The 23,211-nt window shown below is 40.7% G+C and overlaps 1 protein-coding gene across 1 annotated transcript in view; it reads left to right on the top strand.

Annotated features, from left to right (window-relative positions):
- The window catches only part of AGBL1 (AGBL carboxypeptidase 1), an 889,948-nt gene that overhangs the window by 185,162 nt on the left and 681,575 nt on the right, over nucleotides 1–23,211 (top strand). Inside the window, exons 15-16 of the mRNA XM_065906215.1 lie at nucleotides 924–1,011; nucleotides 12,630–12,774. Of these exons, the coding sequence (XP_065762287.1) occupies nucleotides 924–1,011; nucleotides 12,630–12,774 (233 nt within the window). The remainder of the gene's footprint in view (nucleotides 1–923; nucleotides 1,012–12,629; nucleotides 12,775–23,211) is intronic.

The following is a 23,211-nucleotide window of genomic DNA, read 5'->3' on the forward strand; positions in this document are numbered from 1 at the left end:
CTTGACTCTTGAATTCACTTGCTGTAGCTGTTCTAACAAATGGTCTCATATTCTGTGGTTTTAAAGAAGACAAATGTATTCTTTTACACTTCCGAAGTCCACAAGTCCCAAATCAGTTTCCCTGGGCTTAAGTCAAGGTGTTGGAAGTCTTCCTCTGGATAGTCTAGGAGATTATTTATTTTTGTTGTCCAGCTTTTAGAGCTGTATTCCTCATATTCCTTGGCTCATGGCCCCTTCCTCCATCTTCAGCGTCAGAGCATCTTCAAATCTCTCTGCTTCAGTCACATTGCTTCTCCTCTAAACTCAAACCTCTCCCAGCCTCTCTCTTTGAAAGACATGTGTGATTGAATTTAGGGACAATCAGGATCTCCTTATCTTAAGATACTTAATTTAATCATATCCACAAAGTCTCTTTTGTCATAGAAGGTTAACACGCAGCTTCCAAGGATTAAGACCTAGGTATCTTTTTTATTTTTCAGATATTCCTAATTTTATTTAATTAATTTATTTATTTTTGGCCACACAGTGTGGCATGAGAGATCTTAGTTCCTGAAAGTGTTAGTCACTCAGTCATGTCTGACTCTTTGCAAACCCATGTGGTTAGCCTGTCAGGCTCCTCTGTCTATGGAGTTTTCCAGGTAAGAATACTGGAGTAGTCGCCATTCCCTTTCCCAGGGGATCTTTCTGACTTAGGGATAGAACCCTGGTCTCATGCATTGCAAGCATATTCTTTATTGTCTGAGCCACAAGGGAAGCCCAGGATCAAGCTTGTACCCCCTGCACTGGAAGTTCAGAGTCTTAACTACTGAACTGCCAGGGAAGGCCCAAGATCTGGGTATGTTCGAAGGCTGTTATTCAGCCTAACACAACTCTCCTTTCCTTTTTCGCCCCTCATGGATTAATTCTGCCTTTATTTTTTGTAGGGATGCAGCTGACTCTGTATTCCGTGAAGGATGCTCTTCTTGGCCAGCCCACCTGGGTACGGACAGGCTACGACATCTGTTATTACAAGTAAGTTAGAATGTTAGTTTTCCTTGCTCTTTCATTCTCTCTCAACTTCCTACTTCTCCATTAAAAAAAAGTCTTTAAAAAATATTTATTTGCTATTTATTTATTTCTCTGTGACAGGTCTTAGTTGTGGCATACAGGATCTAGTTCCCTGACCAGGGATTGAACCTGGGCTCCCCTCCCTATGTTGGGAGCACTGGACCACCAGGGGAAGTCCTTCCTGCTTCTCCATTTTAATCTTATAAACCTGATTAATCTGTGCTTTTCTGGTTTACTCATCACCCTCTCAATGACAAATGCTGTGTCTTTCAGAAGCATAAGCATGTTAAATGACACCCACAGTAGACCACAAGAAATATCTTTTGGTTTTGTGAAAAGTCATCTATTCTTATTTAAACACATCAAAACCTTTAAATCTTATTGTTGGATACAGACTCAACCTATGACTAGTGCCTCAGCCTTCAGTTTCCTTCCTGTTGCCATTTGTCTCAGTGAACAAAAATGTCTCAGATATTCTGGCTTATTCTTATCCATCCTGTGCTTCAGTTTTCCAAAATAGGTAAGCGTGAGTATGTGACAAGTGCACTTAAGTAACTATTCCTCCACAGCAAGACAGCATTTTGGAAAAAAGTAAAAGTATTTTCAGAATTCATCTTCAACTTTTGATCAGTAGCCAGATTCATCAATTTATCCTTTAAAGTTGTAATGAAATTTGAATTATCCATGTATTTTGATAAAACAAATGCATTCCAGGCCCATGAATTGCTTATTTGTACAGCTTCCTTTGATAGAAAATAAAATAGAAATTCATAAGACAAAAAAAAAAAAGAGAGAGAGAGAGAGATGGGAATTGTGGACAGGTAGAAACTATGTAATTAATTATTAACTCATTGCTAGTTTCTTGTAAAAATCGATAGGCTACTACCTATTTCCTGGGATAAAGTAAGTTGTATCTCTTTCTGAGATGACAAGGGGCCCAGAGAATATTATCAGGCATTGGAGAGTTTAGAATTGTTGCAAATATCAAAAAGAAAGAGTGTGAAAATTGCTTATGCCTCTTGGTTTTTGAGCCTGTGAGGACAGAAGCATTGACAGAGAGGAAGGTCTAGAGCCTTATTGTTATCAGGGCATAAGGGCAAACATCGCCACAAAGCAAGGACAGTCTATAAAGCACAGAGCTGGGCTAAAAATTTATATTAATAAATAATAAAAAAAAGTCGACAGCCTTCAGTCTTGCAGGTATTAGAATATGGACCTGGGTAGGCTAGTATTTTCCTTATATTCTTCAGAACAATAGTCAAATCATACACTTTTTTTTATTTTCCATAGCAGTTACCCACCTAGCTGCAGACTCTTAGGATATTTTTATGGTCTACGGAGACTGAGACCAAAATCACCTTACAGTGATAGGCGCCATAGCTGCAGTGGAAAATAATGAAAGATAAATTTGCATGTAGGTGTATCAAGAATAACTTTTTGGACTCCCCTGGTGGTCCAGTGGTTAAGAGTCTACCTGCCAATGCAAGGAACACGGGTTCAATCCCTTGTCCAAGAAGCTCCCACGTGCTACCGAAGCCCACGTGCCCTAGAGCCTGTACTCTCCTGCAGGAAATGCCACCGCAATGAGAAGCCTGCACATCGCAACTAGAGAGTAGCCCTTGCTTTCCACAACTAGAGAAAATCCAGGCAGCAATGAAGACCCAGCACAGGGGGCTTAAAAATAAAAGGCCAATAAAACACATAAATATATGAAAAGTTTTAGAAAAGAATAATTTTTAAGTGTCCTCAAATAGTAATCCTAAATAAGCATGAAAGACCCAGCTTGCAGCAGGCTTGGATCTGTAGCTTAGTAGGAGACTGGACAACCATTAACTTTCAGCATCCTTTGGGGAGTAGGGGTGGAGAGGGAATAACTCCCCCTAGAGGCTGCTTCCTTGGGATGGGGGATAAAGCATCAGCTTAAGGGGATTGCCTAGAAGAGAAGGAAGAAATCAGACATCCCAAAGCAGAGCTTTGGCCTAAAGGATGCCTGTGTTAATGTTAATAGCTTTTAGATTCATTAACAAGACAATTGTTATGTGATTAAAGAGCAACAGAGGGGTAACATGAAAACCATGCGTGTGTAATGTAATTCAACCATGAATCCAAGCAGATGAATGGATAAGATTGCTACACAGTCATGTAGCTTGTTTTACAATGATTGGCCACATTGTGTTAACATATTTCCAATAACATGATCTAACAACAGGATAGATATGTGTATCTCTATATAACCACAAATCAGAGTAATTTTCCATATGGTAAAATGCCTTAGATTAGAAAATGTATTTGTTTCCCTCTTTTACTTATCACAGTCTTTTTAAAAAAATATGTGGTATTTTATTGCAATTAATTGCATCTTCTTTCTATTAGAGTGAAGCATTGACTTTTAATTTTTTTTTACTGGAGTGTAATTGCTTTTCAATGTTGTGCTAGTTTCTACTGTACCATGAAATGAATCGGCTATACGTATATATATATCTATCTCCTCCCTCTCGAGACTCCCACCCATCTTCTACCCTTCCCACTCCATCCCTGGAGGTCATCACAGAGCGCTGAGCTGAGCTCCCTGAGTTATGCAGCAGCTTCCCACTGGCTGTCTGTTTTACACGTGGGAGTGCGTATATGTCAGACTTAATCTTGCCATTTGTCTCACCCTCCCCTTGCCCTCCTGTGTCCCTCTGTCTGTTGTCTAATTCCTGCCCCACAAACAGGCTCATCTGTACTATCTTTCTACATTCCATGGAAAAGTGAAAGTGAAGTCGTTTAGTCGTGTCTGACTCTTTGCGACCCCATGGTCTGTAGCCCACCAGGTTTCTCCGTCCATGGGATTTTCCAGGCAAGAATACTGGAGTGGGTTGCCATTTCCTTCTCCAGGGGATCTTCCTGACCCAGGGATTGAACCTGGGTCTCCTGCTTTGCAGGCAGATGCTTTACCATCTGAGCCACCATATGCATTAATATATGATCTTAATTTTTCGCTCTGCTCTAGTAGATTATTTTTTTCTTCATCCCTGCTTTTATTCTGTCTAATATATTTATTTGGGAGAACTTTGCCTCCTTATTTCTTTGTCTCCGATGTGTCATCAGGAGCTCAGAAGCCCTTTGACTATTTACATTCTCAGATTTAGTACCACGTTCTAAAGGATCGGCTGGGTGCTTATTGTGGAAAGAACCATGAGCCATGGTACCTGAGTGTATCTATGGGAGGGTGAAAGGAAAAAAGAGAGCACTCAGAAAGAATGGGATATTCATTTCCGCTAAAAAGGGATAGCAATAATGATCAATTAAGGAAATGGGCTGACTGCTTTTTAGGTCTGAGCATTATTACTTAAAAAGTGATCTCCAAAGTATTTTGATAATATATATTAATCCATGGATTTAAAAAAAAATTATTTATTTATTTATGGCTGTGCCGAGTCTTCGATGCTGAGCACGGGCTTTCTCTAGTTGAGGTGGCCAGGAGCTGCTCTCTCGTTACGGTGCACAGGCTTCTCATTGCAGTGGCTTCTCTCTCTCTCTTTTTTTTTTTTTGCTTTGGATTTATTTTTATTTATTTATTTTTTTCATTTATTTTTATTAGTTGGAGGCTAATTACTTTACAGTATTGTAGTGGTTTTTGCCATACATTGACATGAATCAGCCATGGATTTACATGTGTTCCCCATCCCCCCTCCCGCCTCCCTCCCCATCCCATCCCCCGGGGTCTTCCCAGTGCACCAGCCCACATTTGAATCAGTTCTAATGAGATGGATGAAACTGGAGCCCATTATACAGAGTGAAGTAAGCCAGAAAGATAAAGACCAATACAGTATACTAATGCATATATATGGAATTTAAAAAGATGGTAACGATAACCCTATATGCAGGACAGAAAAAGAGACACAGATGTACAGAACAGACTTTAGGACTCTGGGAGAAGGCGAGGGTGGGATGTTCTGAGAGAATAGCATTGAAACAAGTATACTATCAAGGGTGAAACAGATCACCAGCCCAGGCTGGATACATGAGACAAGTGCTCAGGGCTGGTGTACTGGGAAGACCCAGAGGGATGGGATGGGGAGGGAGGCGGGAAACTAGATCTGAAGGAGACACGTGCACCCCAATGTTCATCACAGCACTGTTTATAATTGCCAGGACATGGAAGCAACCTAGATGCCCATCAGCAGATGAATGGATAAGGAAGCTATGGTACATATGCACAATGGAATATTACTCAGCCATTGAAAAGTGGCTTCTCTTGTTGCAGAGCACGGGCTCTAGGCATGCAGGCTCCGTAGCTCAGGGGCTTAGTTGCTCAATGGCATGTGGGATCCTCCCAGATTAGGGATGGAACCTGTGCCCCCTGCATTGGCAGGTGGGTTCTTAACCACTGGACTGGCAGAGAAGCCCCAATCCATGGACTTTTGTAATTTGTTCAAAATTTTAAAAATTCAATTATGTAAGTCTTGCTGTACTAATATATTATGTGCCCTTAGAAAACATGCAAAAAGTTTAGAATTTTAAATCATGGGGAAAAGATGAGAAAAATCATTTAAAATTTAAAGATTTAAATTTTAAATGTAAAATTATTATATTTTTGTACTATTGATAACTCGGGGCATCCTGTACCCTTAAACTTGACCATGAAAAATATAGTTGTAAAGTGTCTGGTGGATAATTTTCAAAAAATGTTGCTAACTCCCCAGATCTAATTAGTGAATTTTTGTGCAAATAAGAATTCTTGAGAAAGAGCTAGTATTAAGGGTAGGAGGTAGATCATGTCAGTTCTTCCATTCTCTTTGTCATTCATGCTTAAAATGTAGTATTATTATCAATCTCTGAATTCCAAGCTGAATTTAGAAAAAATGAATTGTCTGTATTGTAGGGTTTAATTTAGATAATATAATCTGTAAATCCACTTGAGAAGTCTTCTGCAAATTTAAATACCTTGCCAGAAGCTCGCATCAAAAGAAGGAGAGAGATGGTGAACTATTCCCATCTCTCCCTCAGGAAGCCTCCTGTGTAGAAATCCATACTTAACCTATCTGACGTGTGAAAACCATTGATATGCAATGTAATATATTTTTCGTATTCTAGCCCTGGAAAACAACAGAGAAGAGTGGATAAGACCATTAACGCTATTGTTGCAGGAAGGGGCACCCCTTCCAGGACCCGAGAGTGGGTTCTTGTCTAACACTGGGAAGTGAGCTGTCCAAGGAGACACTGACAAAGCTGGAGAGTTTATTGCTAAGGTGGGGCCCACGTGGAGACCAGGGCAAGGGAGCCCGGGAGGACTGCTCTGACTCGTGGTTCGCCCTCGCAGGTTTTATGGGGATGGGGTTAGTTTCCGGGTTGTCTCTGGCCAATCATTCTGACTTGGGTTCCTTCCTGGGGGTATGTGCCTTGCTTGACCAACATGGAGTCCAGCGAGAAGGATTCTGGGAGGTCGACTGGACGTGTGGTGTCTCCTTTTGACCTTTCCTCAATTCTTCTGGTTGATGATGGCTTGTTAGTTCCATTATTCCTTACCAGGGCCTCCTGTCGTAAAATAACTCATGCCAGTGGTTGCTGGGGTGCCTATTCAGGGTGGGCGGTTTCAGTCAGTGTTTTTCCTAACTCTGAAATCTAGCTTGTTTCACAATTATTCATCACAGTAGGTTGATTTGCACAGCATGCGGTCAGCAACTTCAATCCTTACATTAACCCTTAAACAACTTTATTTCTTTCTTCTAAGACCATGATACATCTAAAGAGGAATTCTCACATCTTCTCCCCATGTTCAGTTGATTTGATCTTCTTGCCCTTTCCCTGGAATACCTCCATCCCACCCCCTCGCCCACCCACCTTACAGACCGCTAAGCCAGAAAACCAAAAGGGATCCTCGAAGGGAAGAAAGAAATGGGCAGGCTTGTTTTTCCACGCCTCTCATAAAAGTAAGCCAGGGCAGTTTTAGTTTCTGCTTTACTTACTTCCCAGAGGTCTGCTTCTCCCTCAAACGTACACAGCCGCACACCTTTTTGAATTCTCTCTCAGCTCTGGTCTAAAGTAATTTTTTTTCTTTTTGCTGAAGGGCAGAGGGTGAGGAACTGCCCACTCAGAGTGGCCATGTAATACACCATGGCTGATCTCTTTTGACATTTATCTCTGCTCGTGAGAGGGGACGGAACAGCTCACTCATGAAGATGGATGTCATACAAGAGCTCTGCCGTCGCGCATCCTTGCTGGCGATCTCAGGAGACAGATTTGGTGCTCTCCAGAATATTAGAAATGCCGCAGACACAGGGCAGCCTGGTGACTTGGCAGCTCTGCCTCGTTAGATCCTGTTAACTGAAATGATACACCCATGTTAAACAGAGCCATCGTCATTATGAGATTATCTAATTCCTTCTCTGTCTTGGCATTTGCTTCTTTCATGCACACACAGAAGGAAAAAAAAAAAGGCTTCCCCAAAATAAAACAAAAATTATGACTTCCCGGCCTGTTTTAAAGTACAAATGGAAATAGATGGAGTTCATAACTATGCATTTGTGTACTTTGCTCCTTGCTTCATTGAAGGCTTTATGATTATAAAAGTGCAGATCCTTCCAAAGATAAATGGTTCAGGGAATGGAAAAGCAGAGGGGAGCCTTCTAACTGTGGAATGACTGATCTCTCCATATTATCTTTGACCCAAGATGACATACCCGGGGGCTTCCCAGATGATGGCTCAGTTGATAAAGAAACCTCCTGCAATGCGGGAGACCTCAGTTTGATTCCTGGATTGGGAAGATCCACTGGAGAAGGGATAGGCTACCCACTTCATTATTCTTGGTCTTCCCTGGTGGCTCAGCTGGTAAAGAATCTGCCTGCAGTACAGGAGACCTGGGTTCAATCCCTGGGTTGGGAAGATACCCTGGGGAAGGGAAAGGGAACCCACTCCAGTATTCTGGCCTGGAGAATTCCATGGACTGTATAGTCCATGGGATTGCAAAGAGTTGGACATGACTGAGTGACTTTCACTTTCCTTTTCCCAGATGACACTGGTAAAGAACTCGCCTGCCAGTGTGGGAGACATAAGAGATGCAGGTTTGATCCCTGGTTCAGGAAGGTCCCCTAGAAGAGAGCATGGCAACTCACTCCAATATTCTTGCCTGAAGAATCCCTTGGACAGAGGAGCCTGGCAGGCTACAGTCCAGAGGGTTGCACAGAGTTGGGCAGGACTGAAGCAACTTAGCATGCATGCACAATGTATCTGCTGCTGCTGCTGCTGCTAAGTCGCGTCAGTCGTGTCTGACTCTGTGCGACCCCATAGATGGCAGCCCACCAGGCTCCCCCATCCCTGGTCTGTCTAATTTGAGAGCACACTTGAGTTTCCCCAGGCTTCTTTTCCCACTAGAAGAACAGATCAAGGAGAGAAAGTTCTTGGAATCTAAGTTCTACTACCCATTAATGATGTGATCTTGGGGCAAATTATTCCAGCCTCTCTTAACTTGAGATTCCTCATCAGTAAAAGGGGGTATTAATGGCATCCACTTGATAGATCTGTGCTGAAGATGAAATGAAAAAAGATAAAGCCCATGGAACTCTTAAAACAGTGTCTGGTGCATACTAGATGTTCCATCAGTGTTAGCAATGATTAATAATTAATAGAAGCATCTTAGTGGCATCAAATACTGATGACATAAAGAATGAAAGTGAATGAATAAGTTTCACTGGCTCTCCTCTGAGTTGTTTTGCATTCAGTTATTTTATAGGTAGCCCCAATTTATGAAAACCAAAATGTCAAATTCTTGCTGTATTAAACCAAAACACTTCTTGTTTTTTTTTCCCACTCTTCTGAGACAGCTGATAAAATGAAAAGAAAAGACCTTGGCTTTGGAGTTAGCCCACACCTGGGGTTGAGTCTTGTTCACTGTGTTTGTTATATGCCTGCATGCTTGCTCAGTCCCTTCAGTCATGTCTGACTCTTTGTTACCCTATGGACTGTAGCCCACCAGGCTCCTCTGTCCATGGGATTCTCCAGGCAAGAATACTGAAGTGGGTTGCCATGCCCTCTTCCAGGGGATCTTTTGACCCAGGGATCGAACCTACATCTCCTTCATCAGGCAGTTTCTTTGACACTGAACCACCTGGTTAGCTCTGATTATACAGTAGGAAACCTAAAAAGAAACAAGACTCCTGTGAGATGAGGCCACCCCCACTCACCCTGGGGGCATCTTATTAATCTTGAAGAGAGATGCAGGCTCTGGTTCTACTCCATGTAGGTGAAAAACTTAGGGATGACAAGGCACTGGTTTGGGTTTAGTCGTATCTGACTCTTGCAGCCCCATGGGCTGTAGCCTGCCAGGCTCCTTTGTCCATGGGATTCTCCAGGCAAGAACACTGGAGTACTTTGCCATTTCTTTCTCCAGGGGATCTTCCCAATCCAGGAATCAAACCCGGGCTTCCTGCCTTGCAGACAGAGGATTTACTGACTGAGCTATGGGGGAAGCCCAAGGAAGCCAAGTTGTGTGTTTTTACCTGCCTTTGAAAGAGAGCAGGACCCTGTGGTCCTTTTCCCTTATGTTCTCAGCCCAAATTTTGTCTGTAGAAAAACTTTAGGCAAAGAACAAATATAATTAGAGAAGTGAGATCTTGTAGAAACAAAGGAAAACAGACAAAGAAGACCAAATAATAACGATAAGGTAGTCCTTAAGCATAGTCAGCGACACTTAGCTCCTTCTCAAGGGCTGTAGATAATATTCTGGGCCATATCCTGTGAGTTGTCACATAGATACTGAAACTCCCACCGGGTGAAATAAGTTAGCTACATGATGAGCAGACTGTGGCCATGACGTCAGCTGCCACAATTTCAAGAACTGGCCTCAAAGGCATGGAAACAAACTGATCCTGGAACTGAGGATTAACTGTACCTAAAACAATCAGGATGATGCTGCTCAGACCACTGATGACCAATTTCAAGATGATTGCCAGTTGTGTTGTGTGTGTGTTGTATCTGCACGAAGCCCCCTCCCTCTGTCTATGAAAGCCCTCATCCCTTGATTGTCAGGAGTGAGGGGGCATTGGCCTTTGGACTGGAGTCCACCCTCCCCCCAGTTGCTAGCTTCTAAACATCTAAATAAAGCAAACTTTTTTTCTACCTGGCCTCTTTAATGGCTTTTGAATGGTAAGTAGCTAGACCCCTCTTTTGGTAACACCTTTACCTTCGTGAGTATGTATGTGTGGTGTGTGTGTGTGTGCTTTCACACTCATGCATGTAAAACTCTCTTCCCCATTTTGATTGATTGTCAAAATGTTGACCATTTGACCAAAATGATGACTGGCTCATTTCACTTTGAAGAGACGTATAATTGCTAGTGTAAACTGAATGAGTGTTTGCCGTAGAGCCTTTATGAGTGAAGGCAGAATTAATAAAAGGTAGAGCATATGTGGTTTGCATGCTTTCTGAGTTACCATCTACTTCTTTACATACTTGCTAATAATCAGAACCTTAGCTCTGGAGAAACTATAGAACTTTAGGGAAATCTGGAGAGAGTAGACCCAATTAGGTATCAAGGACCAGAGAGCACCATGGATGAAGATGCCTTTTTGAAGTTTCTAATCCTGTAGTCACAAAGGCTATGGCTCCTATTTATAGGAAGCTGAGAAGCTGGGCAGGATCATCATTTGACACTTACATCATTGGGAATTTCTTTCTTTCACTAGAATGATCAGGGACCCAGAATGCCATGTTGGCTGAAGCTGAGACAAGAGAAATGTAGGTTATAGTCCATGGAACTGTGAATTCCTCTTTCTCCCATTCTTAGTTTTATGAATCCAGTAAGTCTCCTATATATGAACCTTCAAGTTTTTAACTCTCAAAGATGTGAACGTGCATCACTGAATCGCTTTTTCAAGGGGAAGATAGAACTGAATCCAGCCAGGAACCAGAAGCTGTGCCATCCATGTGAGTGACGGCATATTAGGTGTGAGTGAAATCGCAGCTTGCCCTCCGTCTCCTGTTGCTGACGACCCTTCAGCTCTCCCATCTCCCACCTCTTCTCCCTTCTCCATCAGGAACTCTTCTTGCCTGTTCACTTGATGCCAGCCCCTGCATGCCAGCTATTGTACTGTGCTACTGGACTGTACTTTTATAAGTCCTGTATTATAAGATGAAAAATGTTTTCTTTATTTTTTGTGTTTTTTATGTATTATTTGTGTGAAAAGAATTATAGACCTTTTACAGTACAGTCCTATGTAACTGATTGTGTTAGCTGGATACCTAGATCAGCTTTGTTGGAGTTAAGAACAAATTGGACTTACTCTCGGAACAGAACTCGTCTGTATGTAGAGGACTTCTTGTGTTGAAAAACCACCAAACCACTAGAAACAAGAGAGTAGATTTTCTATTTCTTCCTTTCTTGATTGCTTGATTCTTTTGGCTTTGGCGGGAGGTGTCATGAAAGTGGTAAAAAAAGGCAGAAGAGAATAGTCTGTATTTTTTATACTTGCAAGAACACACAGAATAATTATCTGCTATTTCTTCCCTCTCCCCACCCTTCCCCCCAGTGAAACCCCAAAGCACAATGGACAAGAAAGCCAACGTTGTTAATGTTCAAAGGTGGAATTACATCTTTCTGTGTCTGGGTGTATTTTGCATTATAATGTAGCCTTGATGATAGCATTTCTCAGGAAAGCCTGCCAGGCTGTCTCAGCAACAAGAGGCAAAAGGGGAGTGTAACTGGCAGCGTGTGGGGAAAATATTGCTGGGAATGTACTTCTGGGTGCAATTTACTTTGATACTGTTCTCTGAAGTATCAAAATTGAATCGTCATCTTTGACAAAGGAAAGCATACATTCTTAAGCTGAACCATATCGGGAGTAACAAATGTATGCCTTTGGGAAGAAAGTATTGTTGTGGAAAGAACAGAGGCTTTGCAGGCAGATCTGGGTCCAAGGCACTTACTAGTTTTTTGATCTTCGTTGTTGTTCAGCCACTAAGTCATGTCCGACTCTGTGAACCTGTGAACAGCAGCACATCAGGCCTTCCTGTGCTTCACTATCTCCTTGAGTTTGCTCAGACCCGTGTCCATTGAGTCAGTGATACGATCGAAACCATCTCATCCTCTTCCACCCCCTTCTTTTGCCTTCAATCTTTCCCAGCCTCTGAGTCTTTTCTAATGAGCTGGCTTTTTGCATCAGGTGGTCAAAGGGTTGGAGCTTCAGCTTCAGCATCAATACTTCCAATGGATATTCAGGGTTGATTTCCTTTGGGAAATTGGGAATAGGATTTGATCTATTGATCAAATCAGGTTTGATCTCCTTGCAATCCAAGGGACTCTCAAGAGTCTTCCCTAGCACCACAATTTGAAAGCATCAGTTCTTGGTGCTCAGCCTTCATTATGGTCCCACTCTCACATCTGTACATGACTACTGGAAAAACCATAGCCTTGACTATATGGACCTTTGTCGGCAAAGTTAGGTCTCTGCTTTTTGATAAACTGTCTAGGTTTGTCATAGCTTTTCTTCTAAGAAATGAGTGTCTTTTAATTTCATGGCTTCAGTGATTTTGGGTCTATGGCATCTAAATCACAATTCTTCCCACCTTTCACTCATTCTTCTCTCTCTCCCTTCCCTTCTAGAAATCATTATCGCCAGAGAACAGCTGTAACGGGGGCAGCTTCTGGGAAGTGCTATTACACGCTCACCTTTACCATCACCTTCCCACATGCCGAAGATGCCTGCTACCTGGCTTACCACTATCCTTACACCTACAGCGCACTCGTGGTAAGTTCCTCTGTCAGCCCTGCCCAGGTTGGAATGAGGGGGCTCTTTGAGGCTTTCCTGGAAACCTTCAGGAAACCCTGATAGCCTGGTGGGGAACGTCAGGCATCCAACGGAGCCAGGGTTTGTTGGTTCTGACTCGGGGGCTTTCTCTCTGTCCCGTTTCCTTCCTTGGACAGAGCGCAGGGCTGAGGTCATGACCAGTGACATTTAATAGCCCCAGTGGCATATCGTGTTCTTCATCTGCAGGTTGAGTGTGGGAGGCGAGGGGCCAGGGGCACTTTTTAGGGGCTTTATCTTTAAAAAGCCCTTAATGCACATTGTTGCAGGAGGACAAATGGTTGAAGATTAAAATTCATTTTGCAAAGGCCAAAACCAAAACAAAGAACATCTTTGCTTCCAGAATGAACTTCTGGAAGCAAAGAAAAAGTTTGAAAATTTTCTCAGCTAAACAAATTCAATCATGGGTGTTGTACATCCTCATGTGATTTTTTTCATCTTGTCATATTTTGAGGCAGCAAAACTGATATTCTACTTTTGTTTCATGCTTACAAGAAGTAAAAAGTTCACAAATATAACTTTAAAAAGTACTCCCAGTCTAAATAAAATTAACTAAAATTTCATTGCAATTCTGAAAGGTTATTTCCTTTTATTTTAGAAATGCAAGTATACTAAGTAAATATAGGAAGGCTGAAATCATGAGTTAATAAATATCTATTAGTTTACCCTAAAAAAAATAAAAAGAAAACTCTCAAGTTAAACAAGGAGAATGAGATTGGAGTGAGATTATTAAGCTGAAATGGGGTAACACCATGCAGGTCAGCTGAGATGCCAGTTTAAAGGACATGGATGCATTGAGAGGAGTGAAGCAGAGAGTGAGGGGCTGAAGCTTGGAAAAATGCCCCGAGGTCACCTTGCAGCCACTTTACCATTTCTAGTGATTTCCTCGGCCATGGACTAGAAGGATCCAGGGTGGACAAGAAGGGTAGAAGAACAAAACATTGAATCACTGCAAATAAAGGTCACGATCTTTTTACAAGAGTAGTGTAGTGTCAACCAGTCCAAACTTGAATTATCATTCAGATATCTTATCAGGCCTTGCACGGGGCTTGTCAGACCAATCTGTACAAACAGCTTAAACCATGCAGTTTCTTGCCATTTGAAAAAGCTGGCAAACCATCCCTCTCCCCAAGCTATTTCATGGATATCCTGTGGATTCATGAGCTAAAGTATCTAATAAAATACTTCCATGCTCTGTGTTAATGCAAAATGTTATTAGCATATTTATAATATGTGTATATGCAAATATATATCACTTACCCTGAAGGATGAGCATTTTCATTGCAAGCCTGTGTTAAGGATTTGGAAAAGATGATAACTGAGAACACCTTTTCCCTCCAAAGAAATATTCAAGTGTAAATGCAATATGTTTTCTCCATTGAGAAGGCATACCTTAAACCACTCAGCTAACTGCTTCATAAAAGTACATCTGCCCTTCTCTCCATATGCTGGCTTGCCTAAAGAGAGATTTTTTTACTGTTTCCCAGATTGTAAAAGATACACAACTAGTATTATTTGTGGATTGCACTTAGAAATCTCAAGAACTTAATCCAAGAAATGTGCATCACCAGCTTTGCTGTAACAAGTCTTGTTTGTTTTAAAACATGCTTGTTGCCTTGAGGGCCTCAGAACAGGCAAGATTCATGATCTCCTTCAACAGCTGTTCTTACTGTCTCTTCTATGAAACCCTGCATGTTGAAAAGTCTACTGGTGAAGAGGGTTCCTTTTTAAAGACAGGTTTGATTTTTCTGTTGGAGTAATGGCCCATGGGTCCAGGTCACTGTTCTTTTCACTTGTTAGAATATCTTTGTCCTACAGACTTAGAGAATGGACTTGTGAACTCAGGGGGAAGGAGCGGGTGGGATGATTTGAGAGAGTAGTATTGACATATAGACACTACCATGTATAAAATAGGTAGCAGCGAGAAGCTACTATATAGCATAGGGAGCTCGGCCTGGTGCTCTGTGATGACCTAAGGGCTGGGATGAAGGAATGGAGGGAGGCTCAAGAGGGAGGGGATATATGTGTGTATGTATATATATGTGTTCAGTTCAGTTCAGTCGCTCAGTTGTGTCTGACTCTTTGCAACCCCATGAACTGCAGCACGCCAGGCCTCCCTGTCCATCACCAAATCCCGGAGTTCACCCAAACCCATGTCCATTGTGTCAGTGATGCCATCCAACCATCTCATCCTCTGTTGTCCCCTTCTCCTCCTGCCCTCAATCTTTCCCAGCTCAGGGTCCTTTCAAATGAGTCAGCTCTTCTCATCAGGTGGCCAAAGTATTGGAGTTTCAGCTTCAGCATCAGTCTTTCCAATGAACACTCAGGACTGATCTCCTTTAGGATGGACTGGTTGGATCTCTTTGCAGTCAAGGAGACTCTCAAGAGTCTTCTCCAGCACCACAGTTCACAAGCATCAATTCTTTGGTGCTCAGTTTTCTTTATAGTCCAACTCTCACATCCATACATGACCACTGGAAAAACCATAACCTTGACCAGACTGACCTTTGTTGGAAAAGTAATGTCTCTGCTTTTTAATATGCTATCTAGGTTGGTCGTAACCTTCCTTCCAAGAAGGAAGCATCTTTTAATTTCATGGCTGCAGTCACCATCTGCAGTGATTTTGGAGCCCCCAAAAATAAAGTCTGTCACTGTTTCCACTGTTTCCCCATCTATTTGCCATAAAGTGATGGGATGGGATGCCATGATCTTAGTTTTCTGAATGTTGAACTTTAAGCCAACTTTTCACTCTCCTCATATGAGAGAGAGAGAGAGAGAGAGAGAGACAGCGAGAGAGAGCTGATTGATTCACGTTGTTGTACAACAGAAAGTAACACAAAATAGTAAAGCAATTATAGTCCAATTAAGAAAAAAAAAGACTACCTTTGACCCTGTGGTAAAGCTCAGTGGCAGTTAGTATAAAACTTTAGAATTCTAAAGGGTTTGGGAAATTGTGTAGCTCACATCTGTCATTCATAGAGGCAAAATCTGAAGTCTAGAAGTCCCACATTTAGCTAGTGGCCAGAGAACTGAGTATTGGCCTTTGAGGTCTATTCCTATCTGATGGAGACTCTGAGAGTCCTTCAGCTGACCTTGGCTGCATCTGGCTTCTTAATTTGAATTTTAGATCTGAATTAGCTTGTATGCACTTAGCAAAGACCCATCAAAGCTTCTTGGAATAAGAATGTGATCATGTTTGGGAAATAGCACTGTTCTCAGCTGAACCACATCCATAGCACTCAGCGTTACAGACAAAAATTGTGGGTTGATGACTTGAACTCAATCATCGGAGTTTGTATAGTCATACAACTTGATGACCATGTGCACCTATAAAAGTGAGCTGCCATTGTAGTAGCTGCTGTATGTCATAGCTTTTGTCTCAAGTCTTAAGTTTACAGTCAACAATTATTAATAGTTTAGGAGCCATTGAGGTCAAGTTGGGGATAATTTCGTATTGATGGGGGACAAAAACTCAAGAAGATCTTGGAAGATGGTCTCATCTTCCATTAACTGATCTCTGTGAGAAGAAGAGGAAGGTCTTGTTCATTGATGCTTATTGGCTTGTTATTTAGTTTATTGACTGAATCTCTTCCCATTAGGGAAGTTTGAGGAGAGTTAATGAGAAAAAGAGACAGGAAAAGGGATAGCTTTTCATTCCTTTTAAATGAGTAGAACAGAGTAAGAAAGATAATTTGTTACTTGAAGTGAAAAATGTATATACTTGATTTTAGGTTTTACATTTCCAATAATGCATGGACTTTGTCCTCTTCAGGTTTAAGACAGTAATTGACTCTGTGACTTCTTTTAAAAAGCTCTTTCTCCCATCATGGACAGAATGAGTTCATTCTGTAATGCACACTAGTCATTTTTATTTTTGGACATGTCCTAAGGAGAAACAGTTTTCTTCCAACAGATCAGTGATAAATTATATGTGGATGATACCCCAAGAGTGGAATTAGCTGTATTTTACTTGGGGGCTATACTGAGGGGTGGAAAATATATTTCTATGTAGAATTCACAATTGGTAAATCTCTTGTAATATGGATTATGCTTAACAATTATAGACATTTTTAAAGCAGGGTACATGTATGTTGAATGTTTTTCAACATGAACCTTAAAAATTTTATTATTCTCTTATAATGAGAAAATTAGTATTTATTGGGTTCTTTCAAATTGATGTCTTCCAGATGCTTGTCAGGAATTCTGTTGGATAATCATCCAAATTATAGTATTAAAATAATGCTAAAAGAAAGAAATACAATATTATTGCCATTACAAAGCCAACAAAAGACCTGTTTAATCATCCATCTCAAGCTTTCTCAATAATTGCAGTGATTGTTAATGTGTTGTTTGCAATACTTGTTGAAGTGTTTGGTTCATGTTCTGGATTGCCCGTAGGTAGCCAGGAGTATTGGGATCCCAAGAGAGTTTATGATGGACGTTTTATAGAGTAAGAAAGTGGAATCTCACTGAGAACTTACAACAATATGAGTTGGCAAGAGAGGAAAAAAAAAAGTGATCAGAAATAGGATGGATGTGTTGGGAGAGCTTGTAGCTTTTAAAGAGTATTATAGGGTTTTTCACCAGACATATATACTCCCTGTGCTAGTAACCAGGGTAACCTGCTGAGGTCAAATGAAGTCTTTTATGGGAATTTTAAGGGAGTAGCTGATGAAGCTTTATCTTTAGAGATAAAATGGAGGATAGTGTAGTAGGAAGTAGAAGGGAAGGGACAGGGAGAGAGGGAGGGAGAAAGAAAGTGTTGAGAATTAGGATGCCATATTCACAACATCTTATAAAGAGTTCACATTTAAAACATGTCAAATGGGAAGTATTGACTTACATGTGGTAGATCAAAGATGCAGTGAGTGAGTCATAAATCAGTGTTGTCATTTAATCAATCGACAGACACCTATCTTTGTATGGGCCAAAAGAAAGGACAGACATCAGTAAAGGGTCCTGATGTTGAGGAGTTGAACACGAAAGGCTGTTCTGAAGGAGCTGAGGTGTGCATGGGTGGTGAAGTCATTGACCACAGGGATCCCTGAATTCCAGGGTTTTGAGCACAATGGAAGAGCAAGCTTTGGAGTCAGAGTGGCCTGGATTGGAGTCTGAGCTCTGTCTTCTTGCAGTGTAGTCATGGGCAAGCTATTTAAATTTTCTCAGCCTCAGTTTTCTCACCTGTGAATTGGAACCACTGAAGTGGTTCTTCTATGGGTTATCAAGATTACGTGACTTGATACATGGCAAGTGTTGGCCAAGTATTTACAACTAGTAAACAGTATTAGATAGTAACCTTAGAGCATTCATTCTCTTTTTTTGTGATGATGAGTGATCATTTTCTCCGTTGAACTGATTGAAAGAGACCCCTTCCACAATATATAATAAAATTAAAATTATGTTTTGTTAACAAAATCCCAGTAAAGGACCAAAAAGAAACAAATACAGAATCTACTGATAATTTTCTTAGGGTAGTGGATTGTAATTATTTTTTATTTACTCTCTTATCCAATCTGGAGTAGGAAGTGGCAACCCACTCCAGTATTCTTGCCTGGAAAATTCCATGGACAGAGGAGCCTAGTGGGCTAAGTCCATGGGGTTGCTAAAGACTTGAACACAACTGAGCGCTGCAGAGCAGCAACTCTTATCCAAACCATCAGCAATATAACTTTATCTATTTTTAACAGAAAAAGGATATTAAAATCACCTTTTCTTTATAATCAGCAAATCTGTGAATACACATCTAGAGACGAATCACTTCCATCAGTCCCAAAGTGAATCTGTTTCACTTAGGGAAAGTGATATTGGCAGACAGGGGCAGTTTGAGAAAGCTCATTAGAACCTAGTTACAGCACGTTCTGTTGCCTTTTGTTTAACTTAAAGGTGTCTCTTGTTCTTCTCTTGTGATGAGAAGGATTCGATTCTCTGATGCATATATCTCAGTGACAACTGAAAGCTAATCAGTACACAAGTAACATAGGCCATCTTTTTAGGAATGAGCTTTATTCTGAATTAGGGGGGTGGGAGGTACAGCTGTTCAGGGGCGAACAATGAGATATGAATGATTTTTGAGTGCGTAGTGCTTCTTACTTCATTAGTAGCCATCAGCAGGGTAGCCTGCTGAGGTTCAGTGAAGTCTTTAATGGAAGTTTTAAAGGAGTAGGTGGTAAAACAAAGTGGGCAGAAGATGCCTGCTGAGAGGCAACCATGACGCTGCAGACTAACTTATCAGCCTGATGTCTTTCCTAGGTAGGGAAGATTTTCCTTAAAGAAGACAACCTCTCTGGAGGTTTCCATAATTGCCTTGAACTCTTTCCCATTTTCACAAAGAACCCACTCCTGTGGCTTCCATGGGGCTGCCTGTTACAGTTGTTTGTTGGCATATGCATTCAGAAGCCCTGCCCTCTCATCAGTGATGCTAACAATAGTTAATTAGGCATGGCCTCGCTGGACCTGAGATGGGAACATTTACCCAAGACTCATTTCCAGGAGAATGACACAAAGCCATTTTTTTGCAAAAGGAAAACCAACAGCAGTTTACAATTGGTTTACTTCTGGAAGACTTCTGTGTGACTGGAGCTTGAATAATGCACTGAGCACAGAGGTGTTACATGTTCCATGGCAGGCGGAATGGTCAAAGGGACAAAGGGTTCATTGAGGGACACAGGGATGTGACTGCATGAGCAATTACAGAAAATGGGCTTAAGTTAAAAGTTGTTAGGCATTTGTTGAGTTGTAATATTAGTAATCATGAAAAATGTTATAGTGAAAAAATTAACACAGAACTCATAGGAGAAGAAAACTTTTAAACTTTGCTTCCTTCATTAAGGTGACAGTGTTTTAAAGGATAGTGTACATGAACACAGGATGCTTTCTTTTTTTTATCCTTTTTTCTCCTGTATCTAATTGTGTTTGGTGACTTCTGTAGACAACCTGCTTACAAACCTTATTTCAGTGTCTAATTTATAAAATCTAGATTTTATTTTGTTTCCCCAAGTTTGAGGGCAGAAGGAGAAGAGGGCAACAGAGGATGAGATGATTGGATGACATCATCAATTTAATGGACATGAGTTTGAGCAAACTCCGGAAGACAGTGAAGGACAGGGAAGCCTGGAGTGCTGCAGTCCACGGGTTCACAGAGAGTCAGATATGACTGAGTGACCGATCAACAACAACCCAAAGATTTGGCAAGAAGAACTATGGCCTGTTTGTATTGAGTTGGCCAAAAGCTTCTTTCAGGTTGTTCTGTAAGATCTTATGGAAAACCTGAAAGAAGTTTTTGTCCAGCCTAATTACTTTGTGATATCACAGAAATGATGGCCAGTACTTTTCTGGAGAAGGGTCTCTATTTCTCCCCCATCACCCCCACACGTCAAGAATCCTTGTAGCCATAATAAATGTGAAACAAATAGCTTTGATGGCAAGAACAAGGCAACAGACAAAACAAAGCAAAAACCGTCATAGAAACAATTCAGCAGACAGTGTTTCCCAGAACCCATGCTGCAACACTCCAGGGTCCGAGATCTTTAGAGGAAAAGGGTTCAAGGATCACATAACTTCTTGAAGCCCTACTGGCTAGTTTTTCTTCTAAGAGTTTGTAATGTGTATTTGTGTGTTAAAGAGTCAGAACAGTTCTTCAGTCGTGAAAATGTTTTCATTTAGTTTAGCTCACCGTGCACCAGGTACTTTGGATCTCCCCCTCTCCACACCCCAGCATTTAGTAACATCCTGCTGACTACATTTTGGAAAATGTTTCAGGAAAAGGTATAGATTTCCAAGTTTGGGGGCCTGGAATCTTGATGGTAGTTGTGAGGTAGAGTTCAACTCAGCTGAGATTTCAATAATAATACTGGGACAACTTTCACCCAGATATGTGTGAAAGTGATTAAAATAATTTGTTTATGATCACAGACTATCACTAAATCCAGGGTGATATTGACTCTTTAGAAAGGTGCTGAGATGTGGCTGACATTCTGATGGGGTCATTTCTGTTCCTGTCTGTGGCTTTTCTCCTGGGTTGGCAAATGGACACTTCGTTGATTAAAGCTTTAATTACACTGATTTAATATTGACTTTCTTTTTAATATATGAATTTCTTCTTTAGGAGGATGTGTTTTTTTTATTCCTGAAAGGGTTAGTTGCTCAGCTGTGTCCGACTCTTTGCAGCCCTATGGACTGTCACCTGCCAGGCTCCTCTGTCCATGGGATTCCAGGCAAGAATACTGGAGTGGGTAGCCATTCCTTTCTCTGGCGGAGCTTCCCAACCAAGGGATAGGACCTGGCTCTCCTGCATTGCAGGCAGATTCTTTACTGTCTGAACCATCAGAGAGTTTCCTAATCATTTGATATTTGCTGTTTTTAAAACCATTTTTACTTAAGTCTCATTTCATCTAATTGTTAGAAAATGTGGTTTGTACAATTTCTGCTTTTAAAAAAATTTAGTGAATTTTTTGTAGTGTTGCATATGATTAATTTTATTACAGTTCCATGAATGTTTGAGAAAAAAGTAAAGGATGCTGTCTGTAAAGACAGTTTGACATGTATCTATGAAAAACAATATTGTTCAAATACTCTATCATTTTTTTTGCAATTGATATATTCAAGGCTGATGTATTGTTATAAAGTCTCCCACTCCTAGTACAGTGTTTTCCCCTTCTGCCATTTTGCCGTTGTATATTTCAGTTCTGCATTATTTGATTCTTGAGATTTATGAGTCTTATATGTTCTTTGTGAATCATGCCCTTTATCAAAATAAGATTTTTAAATCCCATTTAATGCACTTTTCTCGAATATGACTGTCATATATTACTGTTGCCAGGCCTACTTTAATTTATGTTTGCTTATCCATTTAGTTTCCATATTTCTCCTTTAAAATATTTTAGTTGAGTCAAATAGAATAAAAGATAATTTAGGAATGTTTTTCATACACATCATGGGTCTTTTTTTCCCCTCTTTTAAAGTTCCTTTTATATACAATAGGAAGTGGGATTCTGAAAAGCTAATCTGAAAGTTTCTGTCATTTAATAATGCTGTTTAGCCTATTTATACCTAAAACAATTTTCTGTGTTGAGTCTGTCGTTTTGGTTTTGTACCTTCCGTGCTTCATTGCTTTTCTTTCTTTCTCTCTCTCCGCCTCGTCCCCTGTCCATCCCTTCCTCCCTTCCTCTTCCTTTCTTTTTTCCTTTTTTCCTTCCCTCCCTCCCTCTCTTCTTTCCCTCATTTCTTCCTTTCTCTCTTTCTGTTTCATGCAACATGAAGTGATCATATGAAAATATGATCACTTTGATTATTTTTCCTACAGTGTTTATAATTCTGCTAGTGTTTCCCTTTCAGTTCTTAAAAAAATTAAATATACATGTATCCATGAATAATAACTGCTGAAATTGAGTGTTTCCTGTATGACAGACACTTCTCACACACAGTAAAAGACTAAATTATAGCAACCACTGAACGACATTTTATAGACACTTTACAGAGAAAACTGAGTCACCAAGAGGTTAAAGATAGAATTTACACGATTTTTCTAGAATCCACAACCAAATTTAGAACCCAGGCTATTCGACTCAGAGCCTGCATGGTTAGTCATCTTGCTATACTGCCTTTCCATTTTTAAGAATTAAGTAATAATACCAAGTCCATGTAAGTTGAAAAGTGAATATTTTGTTTTACTTTATACCTCACTTACACATTTCTTTTTAATTTCATTTTAGAACCAGATGACGAAATTAACATTTGATGATATGTTTTCTCCCTAAAGAACTATTTTGTATGTTTGTATTATGTAGTAACTGTGTTTTCCAATAATCATCTAAATGAACCTTGTTTAACTGGACTGTCCTTTTATATCACTCCTTAGTTTGAATTTGGGCAGCTAAAATTTGTCTTCAAGTTATTATAAGGATGAGGTGATATGTTCTCTGAGCTCTTACATAGCTGAGCATATATGAGAAGAGTTTTGTGAGTAAAAACTTGGCTGGTTATAGGTTTGCTATGCATTGTACTTTCAAGCAGTAAGCAGTACCCCATTTCCTCTGACATTTAGCAGGAATTTAGAAGGAATTTAGAAGGAATTGTGACCCAAGAATAACTTTTTGCATATATATATGTGTGTGTGAATATATTTACATGAATAGGGTTACCTCTACACACACACACACTTTTAAAAATAACTTTAATTGTGTGGTGCAACCCCCATTCTGCTCAACAAGGAGCAATGATGTTGGGTTTAGACTGGTGATCGAACAGGTAAGGCTAGGCTTTACCTGGAACCAAATGAATGCATCCTTGAGAAAGGCAAGCAGTGGCACAGCACGTGTGGAAGGGCCTCTGTGGAAGTCTGGGCTCTCAGACACAGCTTTCTGGGCCCGAGTCAGTCTTTGC

The sequence above is a fragment of the Muntiacus reevesi genome, chromosome 15 (assembly GCF_963930625.1).
Source record: "Muntiacus reevesi chromosome 15, mMunRee1.1, whole genome shotgun sequence".
Lineage (NCBI taxonomy): Eukaryota > Metazoa > Chordata > Mammalia > Artiodactyla > Cervidae > Muntiacus > Muntiacus reevesi.